The sequence below is a fragment of the Rhinopithecus bieti genome, unplaced genomic scaffold (assembly GCF_001698545.2).
Source record: "Rhinopithecus bieti isolate Rb0 unplaced genomic scaffold, ASM169854v2 scaffold_19722, whole genome shotgun sequence".
In the NCBI taxonomy this organism is placed as follows: domain Eukaryota; kingdom Metazoa; phylum Chordata; class Mammalia; order Primates; family Cercopithecidae; genus Rhinopithecus; species Rhinopithecus bieti.
Window position 1 is genome coordinate 153,438 of NW_016809905.1, and position 24,663 is coordinate 178,100.

The 24,663-nt window shown below is 38.4% G+C and overlaps 2 protein-coding genes across 12 annotated transcripts in view; both read right to left on the reverse strand.

Moving 5' to 3' along the window:
• LOC108541305 (membrane-spanning 4-domains subfamily A member 8-like) overlaps positions 1-19,587 on the reverse strand; it is a 44,121-nt gene extending 24,534 nt beyond the window's left edge. The window contains exons 1-5 of one of the 9 annotated variants that reach the window (XR_001888925.1): positions 19,471-19,569; positions 15,093-15,141; positions 14,217-14,314; positions 13,099-13,154; positions 2,370-2,426 (exon numbers count right to left, since the gene is read on the reverse strand). Coding sequence is in view for 3 of the 9 variants with exons in the window: in XM_017890777.1 (XP_017746266.1) it covers positions 2,370-2,426; positions 13,099-13,242; positions 14,217-14,264 (249 nt within the window). In the remaining 6 variants the exon portion in view is untranslated. The other 8 variants (XR_001888929.1, XR_001888924.1, XR_001888927.1 and 5 more) reach the window with 8 other exon arrangements.
• Positions 19,588-23,606: 4,019 nt separating this feature from the next.
• The window catches only part of LOC108541311 (membrane-spanning 4-domains subfamily A member 8-like), a 40,708-nt gene continuing 39,651 nt past the window's right edge, over positions 23,607-24,663 (reverse strand). For all 3 annotated transcript variants that reach the window (XM_017890793.1, XM_017890789.1, XM_017890791.1), the window contains exon 7: positions 23,607-23,762. The gene's annotated coding sequence lies outside the window, so the exon portion shown is untranslated. The remainder of the gene's footprint in view (positions 23,763-24,663) is intronic.

A 24,663-nucleotide genomic window follows, 5' to 3' on the forward strand; every position in this document is an offset into this window, starting at 1 on the left:
AACTAAAATGGAATCAAATGGAAGTTCTAGAGTTGAAAAATACATTCACTGAAATGGAGAACTCTGTAACTGAGTTTAACAGCATATTAGATACAATAGCAAATAGCATTAATGACCTGGAGCAAAGGGCAAAAGAAAATGTTGATATTGAATAAAGAGAAGAAGAATAAAAGAAAAAGGAGAAAAGTGTGGGAGATATATAACATACAGTGAAAATATCTAACATACATATAATTGGAATCCTGGAGGTTGGGGGAAATAGAAAGGCAATTTTGAAAAAGCAATATTTGAAGAGAAAATGGGTGACAATATTCAGAAATCGATGAAAACTATCAACCCAGACAGTCAACCCATGTAGGTACATGTATTTGGCAAATTCCAAATGAGATAAATATAAAACAAACCATATTTAAGTACATCATAGTAAATCTTTTAAAAACGAAAAGAGAAAATTGTAAAAGTACTCTGAGAAGCTAAGACAAACAGAAACTTCACAATGGCAAAGAGGTAAGCCAGAACACAATAGAATGACATCACTAAAGTGCTGAAGTAAAATAAAATAATTGCCAACTTAGAATGCTATATACAGCTAAAGAATCTTTCAAAACAAAGACAATATAAGGTGGTTTTCAAACTGCCAAAAGCTGAGAGAATTTATTGCCAGGATTTTGTGCAAAACAAGTTGAAGGGAATATCTCAGCCAGAGAGAAAGTATTGCCAACTTGTAATGCTGAAATACAGAAATAAATGAAGAGAAACAAAGTACAGATATGTGAATAAATACCATGCGTCACTTTGTTTTGCTGAGTTCACGGAGAACTTGGATCCTATCTTATTCTCAACCAAGACTTTCTGTTTAGCCCTCTCTGATTCTTCCCACCCAATGCCTTCTTAGTCTAAGCATTTGTTCTTTCTGCCATATTCCCTAAGCAATGATTAGGTGTTTGAATTCTTTTTTTTTTTTTTTTTTTTTTTTTTTGAGACAGAGTGTCGCTCTGTCGCCCAGGCTGGGGTGCAGTGGTCGGATCTCAGCTCACTGCAAGCTCCGCCTCCCGGGTTTATGCCATTCTCCTGTCTCAGCCTCCCGAGTAACTGGGACTACAGGCGCCTGCCACCTCGCCCGGCTAGTTTTTTATATTTTTTAGTAGAGACAGGATTTCACCGTGCACCGTGTTAGCCAGGATGGTCTCAAACTCCTGACCTTGTGATCCGACCGTCTCGGCCTCCCAAAGTGCTGGTATTACAGGCTTGAGCCACCGCGCCCGGCCTAGGTGTTTGAATTCTTAACCTAAGGTTACTTGATTCAAATCTCAGCTCCATCCCTTACAAAATATGGATCTATTAATTAATATACCTCTAGGGATAGTTGCATATGCTCTTGGTATCTCAGTTTCTTTATCTATAAAATATGTATATAATATTATCAACCTGATAGGATTTGCTGTGCTGTGAGCTATTGTGCAAAAACATCGTAAGGCATCTGGTGCTTAGAAGCCATCCAATAAATCTTAACATTATTATTCTAATCATATTTTTCTCTCCTACTGTTTCAATGTATCTATATACATTTGTTCTGTCATACTTGATATCTTAATTTGAAATGAATACTGTATTTTCTTTACATTTCCATATCTGACTTTCTGGTTTGCTTCATGCATCCTGTATTATTTTGGTGTTTTATAAAATTAGCAAATAATTCTGTTGTAGTATACCCATTTAAAATATCATAAAGTATTGTAAAGCAATATTTTTACCTTTTAGTACTTTGGATAGACTTGCACTGTTTAAGAAACAATGATATGTGCTCCTTACCGATATCGTTGTTTTGGACAAATTAAATATTTTTTTTCTGAAATGAGGAGGGCGAAGACCAACTGGTGACCATCAAGCAGGTCATCCGAGACAAAAAATTCCTTATTTGAGTAATTTAGAAGTAATTAGATTTCCCTGTTATCTAAAGTCAGCACCTCGTTCCAGGCCTCTTTTCACCTTAAAATTTATAAGTAACTAGAATTTCTGTATATCTCTGGAATGCTTGCATGTCTAAACTCACGCTACCCTTCCTGACATTAAGCCACCAAAATGTCTACAAATGTAATCGTTTAACATGCATATTACCCTTAAGCTCCTGCTTTAAGGTCCATAAATATCCCTAAGGAAAAATCCACTGTGGCATGCTCACTCCTCACCTGCTGAGATGCCCTGCTGCACTCTTCTGCAGCATTCTTTCATTCTAATAAAACTTTATTTTTAAAAACCTATACTATTGTTGCTAAATTTTTCTAACCAACCCATGAGTTGACCACTCTCTGACGCCAGGGCTCTGACACCTAACACAGCATGAAATTCTTTTAATCATTTTGACTTACCAACCTTGGGGAAGGTTTCCTCTCTGCTGCTATTGCAAAACTTCCTGATATAACATACTGAGAACAAAAAGAGGCATACATAAGAATAGTTTCCTTATCATACAAGAGATTCTCAGAACTTTAATAACATGAAGCCCATGCAAAGAGCAGTTGAAGTTTAAGAAGAATTTGGCTGAAATACCAAAATTCTTGTTGTGGTTCTGTGGTAGCCCCTGGGAAAATCACCCAGCTATAAATCCAATGTTCTTTAGTATATAGAGAATCATTACTGGATTACTGTGATGCTTGTATTTGGCATAAAATACAGGGATATTTTAAACATGATTTTATAGCTTAGAGGGTAAATAAAAGCTTACGTGGTTTTATTTAATAACTTCTTACTGAATATATGAATTTTATTGCTAGAAAATATATGTTGTTAAAATTTGGTGAGTTCATATTCACAGATGTTCAATATAATGTTATTGAAAAATATTTTACTAACCAGAAACAGCATTGAAAATAGTTCATCTGCAGTTTAATTTTTGAAATGCAAGTGTCATGTATTAGCTTCCAGATGTAGCTTATGGTGAATATTCTATTGTTTTTCTGGCACTGATTGGAAGGACAATAGTTTTCGGTGCATCAATAATTGATTTTTTTTCCATTGGTGTAAACTGCATGTGTGTGTGCAGTTTTTAAATGACATTATATGATTATCTAGTCTGTAACAAGTGGAACAGAGAATGTTCCTTTCTCAGAAAATAGGGCCTCTGAAAAATCACGGTAAATAGTATTAGAGACAGATAAACAAATGAACAACATATAGAGAAGAGATTTTCATGTCATATTAAAATATGAAGTAAATGAAACAGAATGATATGATAAAGGATATGCTGAGGGTGAAATTCAAGAGGTTTTTCAAAAAGGTTTCTCAGAAAAGGTGACCTTTAAACTGTGATTTGCATGACAGTAAGACTTGAGGGTGCAGCATCTGAAGGAGAGAAAACAGCTGCTGCAAAGGACCTAAGCGTTTGTGCTAGAGTATCTGCCTCTGGGAAGCCTCCCTCCTTTCTTCCAGTTGTGGTGACCATCTGCGTCAAGCATCTATGATCTGTGTTTCTATAATAACACTCAAATATGTGGAAAAAATTATACATACATTTGTTTGCCTCTTTATATCCTTAGTTCAAAATGGAATTTAGATGACTTGCATAAGTACATACACTAGGTTTAAAAATTTGTGAATAGAAGTAATTAATACGTAAGGACACTAGGGATGATAACTGGCTGAGGTTGGGGGTAATTTTAACCAGTGAAATTGTACTGTGGGTCCCTGAATAATGAGTAAGGCTAGATAAAACTAATGTTCACTTTTGAATCTGTGATGACTGGTGGCTTCCTTACTGCATGGTCACCTAATAATATGATATAAAAATGTATTTAACCCATGTGCGACTTATCCACACTGGGTAACCAGTGCTCTCAATGTACTAGATTCCCATCATAACTTTGAGGCCAGACCCAGTTAATCACTGTCAGAATGAAAACACACACTGCATTTGCTTTATCAGCTACCGCCATATTGTTATTATTCTTTATGCAGGAAAATTCAGTGAAGAGTTATCTAAACTTACTATCTTGTCTTCCAACTATTTCTTAAGCCCACTCCAATCAGGTTTTCAATTCTACCTTGCCAATGAACCTCTTTTTGTCAAGATCATTCATTACCTCAATGTTATAAAATCTAATGACAATTTTAGATCTTGTCTTATCTAACTTGGCCTAATCTGTAGTTTTCAAGAGTTAATTGCTCCTTTTTTCTTGACTTCACTTTCCTCAGTTGACTTCCAATGTAGCATACTCTCTTATTTTTCTCTTTTTCAATTGTCTTTGCCCTTCCCTCCTCTTCAATCTGAATTCCTGATGCTGTAGGTACACCAGGTCTCAAGCCTTGGTCCTTTACTCTATCCCGTCTACACAATTGAGATCTCTTCTTAATAATTTCTTGTTTTCTTACAGTACTAAATACCATCAATATGACAATAATCTCACACTTATATTTCTCTCTCAAACTCCAGACTCATATACAGATAGGTACTTGACATCTCTACCTGGTGTCTAAAAAAGATTTCAAACCCAATGTGTCCCAAATTGAACACCCGAAATTCTACCCTCTTCAAACCACCTCTACTCATAGTCTTACTCATTTTAGTCAATGTCAAATCCATTCTTCTAACTACTTGAGGAAATATTTTGGAGTCTTCTTTATTTCTTTTTCCCCTTTCACATCTCACATACAATCCCTTAGGAAGTTTTATGGTCTCTATTATCAAAGTATATCCTAAACAAACTACTTTTTGTTTTGCTACCTCCCTGGTTTGAGCCACTATCATCTCTTATGGATAACGGTAATCAGATTTTAGGAGGTCTCCTTGCTTTGACCTTTGCTCCGTTATAATTTCTTAATGATCTTTAAACTTAATTCAGATCATGTCATTCCTCTGTTCAGCATCCTGCAATGACTGTCAATGATATTCATCCATGCAAGGATCACAGATCCTTAGATTATCATGTCTTCTGTCATACAGCTGACCTCCTTTTCTACCAATTTTCCCTTAGCTGAATTTGCTCCATCCAAACTGGCCTCTTCTTTAGTAAACACTCTAGGCTTGTTCTTAGCCTAAGACCTGTTCTCCTTCTTACTCTTCCTCCAGATATCCAGTGGCTTATTACTTCACTCCTTCAAGTCTTAGCTCAAATGTTTTCTTTTCAGTGAGGCTTGGACATTCTATAAAAATTATAACCTGCCAGGCATGGTGGCCTCACACCTGTAATCCCAGCACTTTGGGAGGCTGAGGCAGGTGGATCACTTGAGAACAGGAGTTTGAGACCAGCCTGGCCACCATGATGAAGCTCCATCTCTACTAAAAATATAAAAATTAGCTGGGCCTAGTGGTGGGCACCTGTAATCCCAGCTACTTGGGAGGCTGAGGCAGGAGAATCACTTGAACCTGGAAGGTGGAGTTTGCAGTGAGTTGAGATCAGGCCACTGCACTCCAGACTGGATGACAGAGCAAGACTTGGTCTCAAAAAAAAAAAAAAAAAAAAAAAAAAAATTGTAACCTGCACTAACCTCATGTTTCTTTACCCTCCTCTATATTTTATTGTTTTCCCACAGTACTTTTAAATATTTATGATGTATAACATGATGTTTTGATATATGTGTATTTTATGAAATGATTACCATAATCAAACCAACATATACATCAACTTACATGGTATATTTTGGGGGGGGTGAGAACATTTAAGATCTACTCTCTTAGCATTTTTCAGGTATATAATTCCTTATTAACTATAGTCATAATGGTGTACAATAGATGTCCAGAGCTTATTCTTCCTGTTAATCGAAACTTCTTACTTTTTGACGAATATGTCCCCTAAGTGCCAGACCCTGACAACCACCATTCTACTTTATGCTTTTATGAATGTGACTTTTTAAGATTCCATATATAAGTGAGACCATACAATGATATGGTTTCGCTGTGTCCCCACCCAAATCTCATCTTGAATTGTAGTTCCCATGATCCCCATGTATGGTAGGTAATGGAACAATGGGGCAGTTACCCTCATGCTGTTCTCATGATAGTCAGTGAATTCTCCCAAGATCTGATGGTTTTATAAGGGAAATTCCCCTTTGCTCAGCACTCACTTCTCTCACCTGCTGCCATGTAAGATGTGCCAGTTTTGCCTTCTGTCATAGTTGTAAGTTTCCTGTGGCCTCCTTAGCCATGAGGAACTCTGTCAATTCAACCTCTTTTCTCTATAAATTACTCAGTCTTGGGTATTGTATTAGTTCATTTTCTCGCTGCTGATAAAGACATACCTGAGACTGGGCAATTTACAAAAATTGACAAATTGTGCTACTATAAACATGCATATTCAAGTACCTTTTATGTATAATGACTTATTTTCTTCTGGGTAGATACCCAGTAGTAGGATTGCTGGATCAAATGGTAGATCACTTTTAGTTCTTTAAGGAATCTCCACACTGTTTTCCATAGTGGTTGCACTATTTTATATTCCCACCAACAGTGTAAAAGTGCTCCCTTTCCACCACATCCAGGCCAACATCTATTATTTTTTGATTATGGTCATTCTTGCAGGAGTGAGGTGGTATCACATTGTGGTTTTGATTTGCGTTTCCCTGATAATTAGTGATATTGAGCATTTTTCCATATGCTTGTTGGCCATTTGTATATCTTCTTTTGAGAATTGTCTATTCATGTCCTTAGCCTACTTTTTGATGGGACTGTTTGTTTTTTTCTTGCTGATTTGTTTGTGTTATTTGTAGATTCTAGATATTAGTCCTTCATTGGATGTATAGATTGTGAAGATTTTCTCCCACTCTGTATGTTGTCTGTCAACTCTGCTGATTATTTCTTTTGGTGTGCAGAACCTTTTTAGTTTAATTAAGTCCCATCTAGTTTTCCTTGTTTTGGTTGCATTTGCTGTGGGGTTCTTGGTCATGAAGTCTTTGCCCAAGCCAATGTCTAGAAGGGTTTTAGACATTTAGATGTTATTTTCTAGAATCTTTAGGGTTTCTGGTCTTATATTTGAGTCTTTGATTCATCTTGAGTTGACTTTTGTAGGAGATGAGAGACAAAGATCCAATTTAATTCTTCTACACGTGGCTTGCCAATTATCCCAGCATTTGTTGAATATGGTTTCCTTTCCCCACTTTATGTTTTTGTTTGCTTCGTGGAAGATCAACTGGCTATAAGTATTTAGGTTTATTTTTGGGTTCTTTGTTCTGTTCAATCAGTCTATGTGCCTATTTTTATACTAGTACTATGCTGTTTTGTACTAGTACTATGCTGTTTTGGTAACTATGGCCTTACGGTTTAGTTTGAAGTTGGGTAATGTGATGCCTCCAGATTTGTTCTTTTTGCTTAGTCTTGCGTTGGCTATGCAGGTTCTTTTTGGTTCCATACGAATTTTAGGATTGTTTTTCCTAGTTCTGTGAAGAATGATTGTGGTATTTTGATGGTAATTGCTTTGAATTTTTAGATTACTTTTGGCAGTATGAACATTTTCCCGATATTGATTCTACCTATCCCTGAGCATGGGATGTGTTTCTATTTGTCTGTGTCATCTACGATTTCTTTCAGCAGTGTTTTGTAGTTTTCCTGTAGAGGTCTTTCACCTCTTTGGTTAGGTACATTCCTAAGTGTTTTATTTTTATTTTTTTGCAGCTGTTGTAAAAGGGGTGGAGTTTTTTATTTGATTCTCAGCTTGGTTGCTGTTGGTGTATAGCAGAGCTACTCATTTGTGTACATTAATTTTATATCATGAAACTTTGCTGAATTCATTTACCAGTTCTAGGAGCTTTTTGGAAGAGTCTTTAGGGTTCTCTAGGTATACATTCATGTCATCAGCAAACAGCAACAGTTTGATTTCCTCTTTACTGGTTTGGATGCCCTTTATTTCTCTCTCTTGTCTGATTGCTCTGGCTAGGACTTTCAGGACTATATTGAATATAGGTAGTAAAAGTGGGCATCCCTGTCTTGTTCCAGTTCTCAGGGGGAAGAATTTCAAGTTTTACACTTTCAGTATAATGTTGACTGTGGGTTTGTTGTAGATGGCTTTATTACCTTTATATCCCTTCTATGCCAGTTTTGCTGAGGGTTTTAATCATACACAGATGCGGAATTTTGTCAAATTCTTCTTATGAATCTATTGAGATTATCATGTGACTTTTGTTTTTAATTCTGTTTATGTGATGTATTCCATTTATTGACTTGTGCATGTTAAACTATCCCTGCCTCCCTGATATAAAACCCACTTGATTATGGTGGATGATCTTTTTGATATGCTGTTGGATTCTAGTTTGTTAGTATTTTTTGCTAGTATTTTTTTGAGGATTTAAAAATCTATGTTCATCAAGGATATTGGTCTGTAGTTTTCTTTTCTTGTTATATTCTTCTCTGGTTTTGATATTAGGGTGATACTGGCTTCATAAAATAATTTAGGGAGGATTCCTTCTTTCTCTGTCTTTTGGAATAGTGTCAATAGGATTGGTACCAATTCTTCTTTGAATGTCTGACAGAATTAAGCTGTGAATTCATCTGGTTCTGGACTTTATTTTGTTGGCAGTTTTTACAAATTATCATTTCCAATCTTGTTGCTTGTTATTGGTATGTTCAAAGATTCTATATCTTCCTGGTTTAATCTAGGAGGGCTCTATGTTTTCAGGAATTTGTCCATCTCCTTTAGGTTTTCTAGTTTATGCATGTAAAGGTGTTCATAGTAGCCTTGACTAATCTTTTGCATTTCTGTGGTATCAGTTGTAATTTCTCCCTTTTTGTTTCTAATTGAGCTTATTTGGATCTTCTGTCTTCTTTTCTTGGTTAATTTGGCTACTGTTCTATCAATTTTATTATTCTTTTCAAAGAATCAGCTTTTTTTTTTGTATTTTTTTTTTGTTTCAATGTCATTTAGTTCTGCTCTGATCTTTATTATTTTTTTTCTTCTGCTGGGTTTGGGTTTGGATTGTTCTTGTTTCTCCAGTTCCCTGAAGTGTGACCTTAGGTTGTCTATATGTGCTCTTTCAGACTTTTTAATGTAGGCATTTAAGGCTATGAATTTTTTTTAGCACTGTCTTTGCTGTATTCCAGAGGTTTTGATAGGTCATGTCACTATTATTGTTCAGTTTAAAGAATTTTTACATTTCAATCTTGATTTCATTGTTGACTCAATGATCATTCAGAAGCAGGTTATTTAACTTTCAGGGATTTGCATGGCTTTGAGGGTTCCTTTTGGAGTTGATTTTCAATTTTATTCCACTGTGGTCTGAGAGAGTACTTAATATTATTTCAATTTTCTTTTTCTTTTTCTTTTTTTGAGATGGAGTCTTGCTCTGTCGCCCAGGCTGGAGTGCAGTGGCACGATCTTGGCTCACTGCAAGCTCCGCCTCCCGGGTTCACACCATTCTCCTGCCTCAGCCTCCCAAGTAGCTGGAACTACAGGTGTGCGCCACCAGGCCTGGCTAATTTTTTGTATTTTTAGTAGAGATGGGGTTTCACCGTGTTAGCCAAGATGGTCTCGATCTCCTGACCTTGTGATCTGCCGGCCTCGGCCTCCCGAAGTGCTGGGATTACAGGTGTGAGCCACTGCACCTGGCCTCAATTTTCTTAAATTTATGGAGTCTTGTTTAGTGGCCTATCCTATGGTCTCTTTTGGAGAAAGTTTCGTAAGCTGATGAGTAGAAGGTATATTTTGCAGTTGTTGGGTAGAATTGCTCTGCAAATATCTGTTAAACCTCTTTGTCCAGGGTATAGTTTAAATCTATTGTTTCTTTGTTGACTTTCTGTCTTGATGACCTGTCTAGTGCTGTCAATGGAGTATTGAAGTACCCCACTCTTATTGTGTTGCTGTCTATCTCATTTCTTAGGTCTAGAAGTAATTGTTTTATAAGTTTGGGAGCTCCATTGTTAGGTGCCTATATATTTAGGATTATGATATTTTCCCATTGGACTGGTTCTTTTATCATTGTATAATGTCCCTCTTTGTCTCTGTTAACTGCTGTTGCCTTAAAGTCTGTTTTGTCTGCTAAAAGAATAACTACTCCTACTCACTTTTGGTGTCCGTTTGCATGGAATATCTTATTCTACCCCTTTACCTTAAGCTTATGTGAGTCCTATGTGTCAGGTGGGTCTCCTGAAGACGGCAGAAACTTGGTTGGTGAATTCTTATACATATTGCCATCCTACATCTTTTAAGTGGAGCATTTAGACCATTTACATTCAATGTTAGTATTGAGGTGTGAGGTACTATTCCATTCATGTTGCTATTAGTTGCCTGAAAACTTTGTTTTTTTCATTGTGTTACTGTTATGTGGGTCCTGTAAGATTTATGCTTCAAGGAGGTTCTATTTTTGTGATTTGAAGATTTGTTTCAATATTTAGAGCTCCTCTTAGCTGTTCTTGTGGTGCTGGCTTGGTAGCGGTGAATTCTCTCAGCATTTGTTTGTTTGGAAAAGGCTATATCTTTCCCTCATTTATGAAGCTTCGCTTTGCTGGATACAAAATTCTTGGCTAATAATTGTTTTGTTTAAGGAGGCTAAAAATAGGACCCCAATCCCTTCTAGCTGGTAGAGTTTCTGCTGAAAAATTTGCTATCAATCTGATAGGTTTTCCTTTATAGGTTACCTGATGCATTTTCCTCACAGTTCTTAAAATTCTTTCCTTTTTCTTGACTTTAGATAACCTGATGACGATGTGCCTAGGCAATGATCTTTTTGCAATGAATTTCTCAGGTGTTCTTTGAGGTTCTTATATTGGATGTCTAGATCTCTAGCAAGGCTGGGGAAGTTTTCCTTGATTATTCCCTCAAATATGTTTTCCAAACCTTTAGATTTCTCTTCTTCCTTAAGAACACCAATTATTCTTAGGTTTGAAGATTTAACATAGTTCCAAACTTCTTAGAGGCCTTGTTTGTTTTTTAAAATTCTTTTTCTTGTCTTTGATGGATTGGGTTAATTTGAAAGCCTTGTCTTTAAGCTCTGAAATTCTTTCTTCTGCTTTTTCAGTTCTATTGCAGAGACTTTCCAGTGCATGTTGCATTTCTCTGAGTGTGTCCTTGATTTCCAGAAGTTGTGATTGTTTTTTATTTATGCTCTCCATTTCACTGAAGAAATTTCCTTTCATATTCTGTATCATGTTTTTGACTTCCTTAAGTTGAACTTCACCTTTCTCTGGTGCCTCCTTGATTAGCGTAATAGCTGACTTTCTGAATATTTTTCTGGCAATTTAGATCTTTCATCTTGGTTTGGATCCATTGTTGGTGAACTGGTATGATCTTTTGGGGATGTTAAAGAACTTTGTTTTGTCATATTACCAGAATTGTTTTTCTGGTTCCTTCTCATTTGGGTAGACTCTGTCAGAGGGAAGATGTGGGATTCAAGTGCTGCTGTTCAGATTCTTGTGTCCCACGGGGTGCTCCCTTGATGTGGTTTTCTCTAGGAATGGGGCTTCCTAAGAGCCAAACTTTAGTGATTGTTTTTGCTTTTCTGGGCCTAGCCATCCAGCAGAACTACTGGGCTCCAGGCTGGTACTGGGGAGTGTCTGCAAAGAGTCCTGTGATGTGATCTGTCTTCAGTTCTTGCAGCCATGGGTACCAGCACCTGCTCTGGTGGAGGTAGCAGGGGAGTGAAGTGGACTCTGTGAGGGTCCTTGGTTGTATTTTTGTTTAGTGCACCAGTTTTGTTTTGGTTGGTCTCCAGCCAGGAGGTGATACTTTCAAGAGTGTATCAGCGGTGGTCTTATAGGGAGGATGCAAACTTGCCCTAGGAACATGTGATAAAGTATTCAGTTTTTTCAGGCAGTGGGCAGGGTCATAGAGCTCCCAAGAGATTATGACCTTTATCTTTGGCTACTGTGGCAGGTAGAGAAAGACCATCAGGTGGGAGCAGGCATTAGAGTGTCTGAGTTCAGCCTCTTTTTGGGCAGGGTTTGCTGTGGCTGCTATGTGGGCTGGGGGCATGGTTCCCAATCTAATGGAGTTATATTCCCAGGGGGATTATGGCTGCCTCTGCTGAGTCATATAGGTCACCAGAGAAGTAAGGGAAAGCTGGGAGTCACAGGCCTCACCTTGCTCTCATGCAGCCCACAGTCCTAAAGGCCAGTCTCACTTGGGAGGGTTTTGATTATTGATTCAATCTTTACTAATATTGTTCTGTTCAGATTTTCTGTTTCTTCAAGAATCAGTGTTGGTAGGTTATATGTTTCTAATCTTGGTCTATTGTATCCACTGCTGTAAGTGAGGCACTTAGAAGAAAGCCTGGTCTATAGTAGGTATTTAGTAAATTTTCGCTGAGTGAATGAACTAAAATATTTTTGGGAGATAGATATTACTGAGAAGTGTGTGGGAAAATGGAAGGAGGAATATTTTACTCTGTGCTGTAAGATATAATATAAATTCCTTAGAAATCTCTGTTGAGTCTGGGTGTGGTGGCTCACACCTGTAATCCCAGCACTTTGGGAGGCCAAGGTGAGTGGATCACAAGGTCAGGAGTTTGAGACCAGCCTGACCAACTTGGTGAAATCCCGTCTCTACTAAAAATAGAAAAAATTAACCAGGTGTGGTGGCATGTGCCTGTAATCCCAGCTACTCGAGAGGCTAGGGAGGAGAATTGTTTGAACCCGGGAAGTGGATGTTGCAGCGAGCTGAGATTGCACCATTGCACTCCAGCCTGAGCAACAAAGTGAGACTCCATCTCAAAAAACAAAAAACAAACAAACAAAAAAAGGAAATCCCTGTTGAATTCTTTCAAATTCCTCTTGGGCCAGTAATGCCCTGATCTCTCTTCTTCTTTGTGGAACTACTTTTAATAGTTCCTTCTATTGCCCCAGAAATGAAGTTCTGGCTCTCAGATTGCCTATATTATTGGGAAACCTGAGCTTTATAAGTAAGCTGAGCACTCATTAACCACTTACTATTTGTCGTTTGGAACCTTACCATTCTTTGACCCCCAATGTTTACTCAACTAAATAAACTCTTTGTATGAAACAATTTTATAAGTAAATTTACCACTTTAAAATATCTTCAAAGATACAAGACTGAATTCTTCGACAGCAAGGATTATACATTTTCACAGATGGCATCTCTAGCACATTGCTTGGCCACAGAAGCAGTCATTAAATATATTGAATGAATAAATAAATGCTCATCAGAAAAATAATTTACTCACAATTAAGAATGACAAAAATGGGAATCCTGATATCAAGCCTATAGGCAAGTAGATTGCTGAAAATGAAGCAGATTGATTAAGACATAAATATATCCAGATTTTTCCCAGAGCACAGTGGATCAGACCAATAATTATTTGAGCAGCCTATAAGAAAAGAATGTCAGAATCAATTATATGATACATATGTTTTAAGAGAGTTACAAATTAGGTGATGGAAAGGGAAGGGAGGGAGTATAGCTTCCATGTTTCTGAATCTCAGGAGTCTTTGCTACTATTCTTGATCAGCCCTCAAAATTATCCAAAAACTGGGGAGAAGCCAAGGTGACAGAAGAAGGTAGCAGCCATAAAAGTGCTTAGAATTGCTACATTTAGTTCACACAGGAATTATGCATGAGGGTTTTTAGCAACTAGTAGATGTATGGTTGCTTTCAGGCAAATGAAGGTGTTCTAGTGGCTTGTTTATGGGCCAGGTCAGCAAAATACATGGATCCAGCTTCTTTCCCTGATGTGTTTTTTACCATACCTATCAATCAGTTAATACAAAAATGGTTTTCTTGTAATAGCAATTTTGATTTTTAACACCATGGGGTGGGAGGAACACTTGCAATCAGTCCTGCTGAATCCTAAGATTCTGGCCCCTGTGATCTTAGGCACTTTCTTGAACCATACAATCTCATAGTTTGATTTTTGAGCTCACTCAAATCCCCAATAATTAGGCTGTATTATGAAAAAATATGTAGCATATGAGGTTTGGTTGGGGAAAAAGAGTAGATAGTGGTCCAAAATATCAACTTCCTTGAGATAAATGTAGAGAAAGAGCATCGAGAGCATCACGCTATGAGATGATCAATGTCCACAAAGCCCTATGATCTAGGTTATCTCTTGACTATGATCCCGACCTTGTCATCCCCTTTAGGACCCAGTCTCAGCTTTATTTCAAACTCTTTATAGATACACACAGACAAAGGGAAAATCACAGCAGTAGGATTGCTGGGACTCAGTTTATCAACTCTCTCCCATTGGATAACTGAGATAGAGGAATTGATGTCTCTTTCCTTAAATATTTGGGATCTGCAACACCAAAATCATTTATCCACTCAAGTAGCACTGAATCTTACCCCCAACATTCTGATTTCTTCTTTCAACACAATGTGAGATGATGGCATGTTATCCAAAATATGGTGTAGACATTAGAAAGGATGAATGGGATCTATCTCTAAAGGCAACATAGAAAAAATAAACATAGTGATTTTAAAAACAGTGATCTCAAGCACTTAAAAGTCATTGAGAAACCTATCATTGTTGTCTTCAATTTTTAAATAATGAAACAGTTCCCTGAAATAGGTATTTAAAAATTAATCAATTGATAAGCTCTCTTGGACATAGCTAACCTCTTGGCAATTCTAATTGTCCTATTAGATTTTATACAGTTTTACCAATTTTAAATGACACCCTGTGGGTCCTTAGGATTCTAAGATGCAGACATCATAATTTAATGTGGCTTGTTTAAGCAAAATAGAACACGAGTGAGCTCACATAATCACTGGGAAGGGCAGGCTTGTCAAACAATGCCCAGAGACAACTTGCTGATCTAAACTGAGAAGGAAGTGCTCTTACCATTTCCTGTCCCAGAACTCTGTTGTAGAACTGGCATCATGATAAAACCTTCCCTGTCTCCTGGGCCATCATCTGTCCAATTGATGACTACTGTAGGGTCTCTTTTGTTGTTCTCCCCTAAATCAAACTTTAGTGCAAGAATATGTAATTGGCAGAACCTAGATCAAATGCCTGCACTTTGATTTCAAGGGAGGCAAGGGAATATCGTTTTTTGGATTCCATTTTGGCAAAGGTAGCTTTTACAACTTAGTGACCAAAAAAAAGGTCGGAAAGATGTTTGACACATGGCAGCCATGAATGTTTAAAAGGTGGCAGCCATACATTCTCTCTATGACTTTGCCATTGTGGACACCATTCTGGGTATGTGGCCAACTCACCTCAGTTTCATGCTTGTCATCTGTAGGAATTATTCCGTTATTGTATTAACTGGAAGAGAGGTGGGGAGTCTGTCTCAGGTTGGATCCATCAGTGTCACTTTCCCAGGAATTGTGTATTTAGAACTTAGATATTATAACGTTAGTCTGGGTTTGCCTCTAGATAAGATTATATAAACTCTTGAAATGAAGAACATTAATGTGTTCTACCATATGAGCTGAGAAGACATCCAGAAAATCAAAATCAAAATAGACCAAGAGAACTACTGGAGTTCCTAATAACTTTCAATTTCCTAGTTATAGTCCTTTTCTGAAACTGAGATGTCTTCCTGCCCTTGGAAAATACATGTGTCTTTGTTTTGCTTAAGCTAGCAAGAGCTGTTTTCTGTTACTTGCAGTCAAAGTATTTTTAAATTATTGCTTTGTCTTTCTTATAACTCTTGCCCTATGGCTTTGAGAATTTACTCTTTAGATTTTACAATATCTTTACCTAGTTTAAATTTTTTCTCAATATTTTGCCAATAGCCAACTCTGAAGTCTAAGATCTTGGTTTCAAAATCTTTACGTATGTTATTTTTCTTTCTGATTTACATCAACCATTAATTCTTAAGGATCAGTTACCAAATAGATGTACCAATGACACATTAAACTGAGAAAATGGAGCATAGTATTGTGAAACAAGCAGATATAGACTTGAGTTCAAATCTTATCTAGATTGACTGCTAATTGTATAATTGGTACAACTACTTTTAGACTAATAACAGTTGTCTATATTAATTACTAATGTTAAGTTCTACATAATATTTCAGAGAATTAGTTTTCTATTCCCACAGAGTTGTTTTGGGGAGCAAATAATAGGAACTGGCACAAAGTCAAATGCCAATAATGCTTTTTTCCTGTTTCCCTTCAACCTCTCTCCAGTTACTTGTATCAGATTCCCGATTCCCCTATAGTTTTGGACACTACTTTTGGTTTCTTTTCCAGATTGTATTAGAAACAACCTCACTGGTTATTTGTGAGTGGCAAGCCACTCAGGTGCCGAGGCAAGAGACTGAAGGCACAAGCTGTTCCAGTGTAATCAACAAAATACTTAAAATAAGAATAGTTATATTAGACATAGAATATAGATATGATTATCTATGGATATTCCTAATCATTAGTTTATAGCATTATTCTTTATTCTAATATCATAATAATATTTGTTCTACAATTATAACCTAGGAAAAACCAGGCTATACAGCGACAGGAGCTGAAGGTACACGGTGAGAAGTGACCAGCAGTGTGAGCCCTCTGTCATGCCCGAATAGGGCCACTAGAGGGCTCCCTGGTCTAGCGGTAATGCCAGTGCCTGGGCAGGCACCCATGACTTAGCAGACCTTGGTCTAGAGGTAGCGCCAGTGCCTCTGAAGGCACCCGTTACTTAGCAGACCAGGAAAAGGAGTCTCCCTTTCCCCGGGGGGAGTTAGAGAAGACTCTGCTCCACCACCTCTTGTGGAAGGCCCGCTCGCATCATCAGTCAGGCCCGCCCGCCGCCATGCGGAGGCCTAACCGTCTCCCTGTGATGCTGTGCTTTAGCCGTCACGCTCCTGGTCCACTTTCATGTTCCGCCCTGTACACCTGGCTCCGCCTTCTAGATAGCAGTAGCAGAATTAGTGGAAGTATTAAAGTCTTTGATCTTTCTGAGAAGCGCATAGAAGAAATAATGACGTAAGCTGTCCCCTCTCTCTCTGCCTTGGCTGCCTAAAAGGGAAAGGCCCTCTGTCTGGTGGACACGACTCACGTGACCTTATCAATCACTGGAGATGACTCACACTCCTTACCCTGCCCCTTTTGCCTTGTATACAGTAACTAGCAGCGCGGTCAGGCATTCGGGGCCACTACCAGTCTCCGCGCCTTGGTCGTAGTGGTCCCCGGGGCCCAGCTGTCTTTTCTTCTATCTCTTTGTCTTGTGTCTTTATTTCTACAATCTCTTGTCTCCGCACACGAAGAGAAAAACCCACAGGCCCTGTAGGGCTGGACCCTACTGTTATTTCACACCATTCCTTTGAATTATTCCCTTGAGTTACAATTTGCTTCAAAGTAGCAAAATATGAAACAGCTCAATCACCACAGCAAAGGAACCTAAAAGCTTAAATCCAGCCTCTATAATATGACCACAGTGGCATTTCCAAAACAGAAATCACGTGTAGAAATCACTTGCTTAAATCATTCTACCACAAAGATACATGCACTTGTATGTTCATTGCCATGCTATTCACAACGGCAAAGACATGGAATCAACCTAAATACCCATCAAAGGTGGGCTAGATAAAGAAAATGTGACACATATGCACTGTGGAATACTACACGGCCATAAAAAAGAACAAAATCATGTCCTTTGCAGCAACATGAATGGAGCTGGAAGTCATTATCCTAAGTAAATTAATGCAGGAACAGAAAACCAAATACTGCATGTTCTTACTTATGTGAGCTAAACATTGAGTACACATGAACGTGAAGAAGGGAACAGTAGCACTAGGCCCTATGTGATGGTGGATGGTGGGAGGAGGTGAAGATAGGAAATCTACCTATTACGCTGGGGGCAGTGGGTCACTCCTGTAATCCAAGCACTTTGGGCGACCGAGGCAGGCAAACCACGAGGACAGGAGTTCAAGACCAGCTTGGCCAACATGGTGAAACCCTGTCTCTACTAAAAATACAAAAAATTAGTTGGACATGGTGACAGGCACCTATAATCCCAGCACTTGGGAAGCTGAGGCCGGAGAATCGTTTGAACCTGGGAGGCGAAGGTTGTAGTGAGCTGAGATTGCGCCACTGCACTCCAGCTGGGGTGACAGTGTCTCAAAAAAAAAAAAAAAAAAAGAAATCTACCTTTCAAGTACTACAAGTATTATGCTTATTAGCTGGGTAATAAAATGATCTGTACACTAAACCCCTATGACATGCAGTTTATCCATGTAACAAACCTGGACATGTACCCCTTGAACTCAAAAGTTGGAAAAAAAAGTCTTTCAATGACTCCTCGTTCTCTTCAGGTCACAGTACATATTTCTTTGTGTGGCACATTGGAGCGAGGTATATTTGGCCTACACTTCTTTTTCCCACACAGCACTCCATCCATTCCTGACCGCTGACATTTCCACTACTGTGTAATATTTAAGCACCTTATGGTTTTTAAGTGCCTTCCTAAATACATCATTGCTGCTGCAAAATCTCACAGTGTCACAGCATCTGGCTCTAGCAATGAGTTTGCACATTGTTGGAATACAATAATTGCTGGGAGAATCCTTTCTACCCATTTTGGGCATCTTGTCCCTTGGGTTTTGCACTAGAGATTATATAAACAGAAACTCATATTTTGGATGATAAGAAAGGTTGATTTCCAAGAACAGTGATTTAAGAGTTTCCCTGATTGTGTATTCCCTTTCCCGGTTGATGCGTTACCAGGAAATGCATGATGCGTTACCACGTTAGGTATAGATGGGTAGATTTGTTTATGCCAGTTGTGAAACATGTTTGGGAAGTTCAGCCTTAGAGCATAGGTTCTCTGGCATTTATTGAATTAGTTTTGGGCAGCCTTGGAAGGTTAGCCCAAAGACACATACTGTCTTTCTCCATAGCAGATGAACCCAAGGAGATAGAACAGACTTGACTGAGACATGTGGCAGGTACCAAACAGTCTTGAGAAAACAAACTTCGGTTTCAATGTTAAGGATCAAATTGAATTTATACGTGCAGACAATATGAATTTCAGGAGGTGATTCTCAGAAGAGCCACTTTTCACACGAGGACTCTGTGGCCTGCTCCAGAGGAGCAGCAGCGGAATCTACTTATACCAGAATCCTGATTAAGGGTTCTCCCTCCTAAAGCTTTGTAGGCCAGCCAGGAAAGGGAATACACAATCAGGGAGACTCTTGAGTCACTGTTCTTGGAAATCCACCATTCCTATCATCCAAAATATGAGTTTCTGTTTATATAATCTCTAGTGCATAACCCAAGGCACATCTCCTAAGCTAAAAAGGATATAGAAATACAGTAAAAGATGGAAAGTAAGAGTCATTCTTGGCACAACCATGACCCTGGGATCCCCAGTTCACTACACTGTCTCCATATTCTCCTCCTGTCAATTAGCCAATTTATTTTTACATGAGAGGATGCTGGGTGTGTCAAACAGGTCACTTACTGAAAACACATATTGGAAGAAAAGATATTGAAAGAAATACGTGAAAAGTGCCACAATGTATTAATTGAGGCTCTTTCCAACTGGAAGTGGTTTGAAAAACATTATGACTATGGGGTGGTGGGGAACACCTGACCCTCAGCAGGTGCTAGTTTTATTCCCAGCGCCAGTGAAAATCCGACCAGGGATCCCTCCACTCACGCCTGGGCCCAGTGAGTGTGATCTGGCATTCAACTTCCTCAGTGCGGGGCCTGGCAGCCCCGGGAGCCCGGTGGGTGCTTCCTTGGTGGCGCCCCTCACCTCGCCTCGCGGGGTTCTAACGTCCCAGAGGGCGGCTGTGCGACAGACCCGCGCGGACACCTGAGGCGCAGTGGGGCTCCTGTGGCTCCGCGGAGCCTGCAGGTTCCCAAGACGAGGGTGGGGTAGGGGCTGACGAAGATGCCCGCCTTTCCTGGCTGTGTGGGCTTTATCCTCTGTCCTTGGGCCTGGCACGCCCGGGGGGAAGAGGCTGTGCTTGATGTGTCGACGGGCTGATCACGTGGCGGCCCCACTGCTAACCCCAGACACACCCCCGCTTAGAAGCAGCAATATTGTCAGAAGCTCCTTGCCGCTAAGAATCCTCTGCAAAATGTGGTGGATACAGCACTGCACTTAACTCCTTCGGTCCTCAGTGTATTCTTTGGTAGAGTGGAAATGATACCCGCTCAGGTACCTCATATGCTCATGCTGCAGAACTTTGAAAACCAAAGATGTTTTACAAATATATTCCACTGCGATGACAAACATATTCCACTGCGATAAGCAGGGTGCATATATGTCCTTCATGCTGAACCTGACAGGTTAAGTTGTATTCTCAGTGTTTAACAACTATCCTCAACACATAGTAGGAACAGATGAATGATCGCAAGGTTTTGTCTAACATATTAAAGTGTTAGCATCGCTGGCTAATTATGAGTAATAGATGACAGTCATGTTTGTTGGACTCTTTTATGTTTGGCGTTTTTATGATAAATTACTTCAGCAAATTTCCACTTGGTGCCAGTATGTGCTAGGCATTGTTCACAAGGCTGGGGATACAGCAGTGAATAAAACACATGAAATTCTAATAAGAATAAGGAAGCTCATAATAAATAAGATTCATAAGGAAAATTTATAGCATGTTAAGAATAATGAGCGCTAAGGAGAATAATAAAGTATGAAAGAGAGGTGGGGTCAATGGAAATGGAAATGAGGGGAGTCAGGAAAGTCCTCATTATAAAAAAAACTTGCACACACATATTCATAGGAGCATTCTTATATATTCCTAATAGCCAAAAATGAAAACAACCCAAATCCCTATCAACTAATGAATGAACAAATAATATTTGGTATATCCATATAATGTATTATTTGACAATGAAATACAACAAAGTTCTAGTTTATGCTACAGCATGAATAAGCCTTGAAATCATTATGGTAAGTGAAAGAAGCAAGTCACAAAGACATTCATATAAAATAGCCCCAGTAGGCAAATCCACAGAGACAAAAAGTAGACCAGTGGTTTGCTAATACTGAGGTAAGTGGTGGAGAATAAGAATTACTCTTAATGGGTTTGGGTCCAAAATTAGGTGGTGTTATTTACACAACTCTGTGAATATACTAAAAGCCACTAAACTATACACTTTAGATGGACAAATTTTATAATATTTGAATTATATCTCAATGAAACTGTTATAAAAATGAAAGGCAAGATGTATGTTTTATCTCTTTACTTATGAAATTTTGAAATAATGAGCACCCTACAAGGGTGACTATGATTCTTTTCTTTTTTTATGGGGAGGGAGAGATTGGTCTTTTAAATTTTTATGTATTTGCTTTGTGGACCAGTGCATGATCCATATAGAGTCACTGACTTCCTTTCCCTAGAATATAAGCTCCCTGAAGGCAGGATCTTGTCTCTTTTGTTTAAATCTGTTCCCAGAAGCAAGCATTATGCCTGGTGCAAAGTAGATTGTCAAAAAGTAGTTTATGATGAATGTATGGATGAATGGAGGAGCTACCCTATATTTACATTAACAGCTCATTCTTTCCAGTATCTCAATGGTGATATCCTGCTCTGTGATAAAAAACAAATATCTTTCAGATCTGACATGGCATCCCTATCTAGAGCTATTCTTTGTGTTAAACTAGCTCAGGCTCTAAAGCTGGGACCTTGTTCAAGGATGCATGTGAATGGAGTTAAAGATTGGTGCTGCATTTGCAGCTGATCTCCACTTGCAGGGCAGACTTCCTTGGTGCTGGGTTGATCAGTTAGGAGGAAGGGGCTTCAATTTCTAATTGTACTGTTCAGAAGGGACTCACTGTCTATTTCATTTTCCCAGAGGAGCTGTTATTGAGCAGTCTGTCCTTTTGAACAGGGCACTTCTGTCTAGTTTGCACAATGGCATCTTACGTGTTAGTAGCCCCTTTTCAGATTAGTGGCCCCCGATCTCTACATTTCTTTCAAAATTTCTGGCATCATATCCTTCCTCTTTCAGCCTGGATCCCACAGATCCAACTAATTATCTTCTTATTAAAACCCACAAATGCAAGTTTACCACCTTGTAATGACACCTTTTCTGTGTAGGATATTTTAGGGAAACTCACAATGGCATGGATAGACACCCAACAAAGATGTCATTTGAAAGTCCAGTGTCTTCATCTGTGCTTCTAATTAAATCGTTGAGTATGATTTGGCCAATTTTTCCTCTGATTCCTGGCAACTCTTAATCCAAACAAGTACTTTATTCATTACCACCCCTCACTCCTAAATGACTTTCTTGTCAATATTTTCAAAGGAAAGACAAAGGCTCTCATGTTCTTTCTTATCCTCCTCATATGGAGAAATGGATAAAGAACATTTACATTAAAGCTATTGATTCGCTATTTTCTTACTTGATCAGAATTAGGTATCTTTCCTGTGTTCTAAAGTGTAATCTGTTCCTGTGCTACTAATCTCATTTCCTTCAAAGGGCTTATAAACCTTAATCCATCAATTATCTCTTTCTCCCCAGTATATTCAAATATTACTCCCTGCTTCATATTTCTTCTCAACCCATACATTTATACAAGTGTCTCTCACAGTTGTGGTTTCTAGTTCATGAAGGTAGACCAAACAGATCCTACATATTCCTCATATGAACTCCAATTCCAAGGAGCACTCCTACAAAAAATATTCCATTGCCACATTGAAAAATAAGAAGCAACTCTCTTGGTGAGCCAGAATCTGTGAATTCCTGAGAGACCAAAAGTATGCAGACTAGACTGAAGAAAAAGTACACAATAATAAAGGACCTGCAACAGAAGACAGTTCTAAATGGTGGAAATTTTTGCATTTCATAAACCAATGGCATATACATAAATAACACAGATACTCTAGTCTTGAATTTATATCCCCCCAAATTACTTAAGGGGCAAGATGGGGGGACCCAGTTGCCCATTCCTGGGGCAGCGAATGTATAAATGTGCTGGGTACATGGCACAGACTTTAAGGCAGCATTTAAAATCAACTGATAGAGGTACTGATAGCAACATGGATAGATCTTTAAAACTTACTGTTGCGAGGAGCAAAATTTGTGCATGTAATTTATCAGTGTGTATGATCTTCATGGATTCCAAATACATTCCCACAATAGAATGCCATACATTTTTGGGGAGATACTGACAAATAAAATAGCCATGTTTTATAAAGTGGAACAATTGCTCGTGGAGGGAGGGAAGGGGGAGTGGAGTATGGACATCAAAGAAAAGTTTAAAAATAGGAAGCATCCTTATAGACACAACAAAACATTTCTAAGATAATTTACTTAAAATTTGAGTGTGATAAGCCACAGTGTAAAATTATAGGCAAAAATACGTAACGTTTTGGGAGCTGGACTTTCTAGACAAAATAAATCCAGTAGCTATTAATTCATGTAGTCTCAATAACATAAAGATATGGCTAATTGTAATATACCTTCTTCACTGTATGTAAGCTATGCCTGTTTTAATAATATCCAGTGAGAAGGAAATAATTAGAAGTAGTGTTTAGAGCTAATCAGCAAAGAAGCCTTCACAAGCAATGGGATTATTTATCATTTATGTGAAGTCTCCTTCTCACAATGAAATAATTTTCTCGAGTTAGCATTTATTACATCATTATCAATTTTAGGTATAGATTCTACTCTAGAAACATGTGCCCATTCATAGAATTTCTCTGATATGGAAGAATCTCTTAACTCAGGCTGACCCTATTCAAACCGAGATAAATTCATGCACAGTTCCCCACATAGACAAAATAACCACATTCATCAATTTTAATTTTATTAATGAAATAGGGGAAAGAGAATACTGAGATGGATTTAATGAAATTACATTTTCCAAGAAGCCTCTTGAACAGAATGAAGTTCTTCATTTGTCACTAAACTTTCGTCCTTGACTGAGCTCACTGATGGTTTCTTTAATATGTAGAAAAAGGATCTCCTTCCGCCATGAACCTGAGGTTAAGTTAGATATCAGTACACTGATCATTAATACACTCTAAAATAAAGAACTATAAAATTTGGGGTAGAATTTTGGAAATAATTCTAATAGAAGTATTCTCATCATTGAGATTTTTATTTTATTTATTTATTTTTTAGAGATGAGGTCTCTATCTGTCACCCAGCCTGGAGTGCAGTGGCACTATCATCGCTCACTGTAACCCTGAATTCCTGGGCTCAAGCCCTCCTTCCCCTCCTAACTAGCTATAGGACTGCAGGTATGTGCCACCACTCCTGGGTAATTTTTTCTATTTTATTTTATTTGAGATGGGGTCTCACTGTGTTGCCCAGGTTGGTCTCGAAATCCTGAGCTCAAGCAATTCCCCTGCCTTAGCCTCTCAAAGTGCTGGAATTATGGGTGTGAACCACCCCACCAGGCGAGATTTTTAAATTAAACCACATGCTTTTGATACTTTTTGTTTCTTTCTTTGTCCTCTCTCCCTTTCTCCCTGGTTTCCATCCTCCCTTCTTTTTTGTTTCTATAGATTGAAAGCCAAAGACAATGCCATATGACAAGACAGTCCCCAAGACAATGACCGATCATAAAGGACATATTGTTTTCTACTCAAACTTGATTGCATTATTAAGTATAGCATTGAATACCTATCAGTTTAAATTCTATTTAGTTGGAGTAGAAATCTATATGTTCTTATATACCCAATCCATGTTTGTTCTCTTTTTACTTTATTCAGAGAAGAATTAAGAATAAGACCTGTGTGTGTGTGTGTGTGTGTGTGTGTGTGTGTGTGTGTGTGTGTGGTGTGTTTTTGTTTACTTTGCTTTTAGGTAGAGCCATATTTTTTTGAGATTTTGAGTTTGAATACCTTTAGATGGAACTTCAGCTCCCCATTTTAAC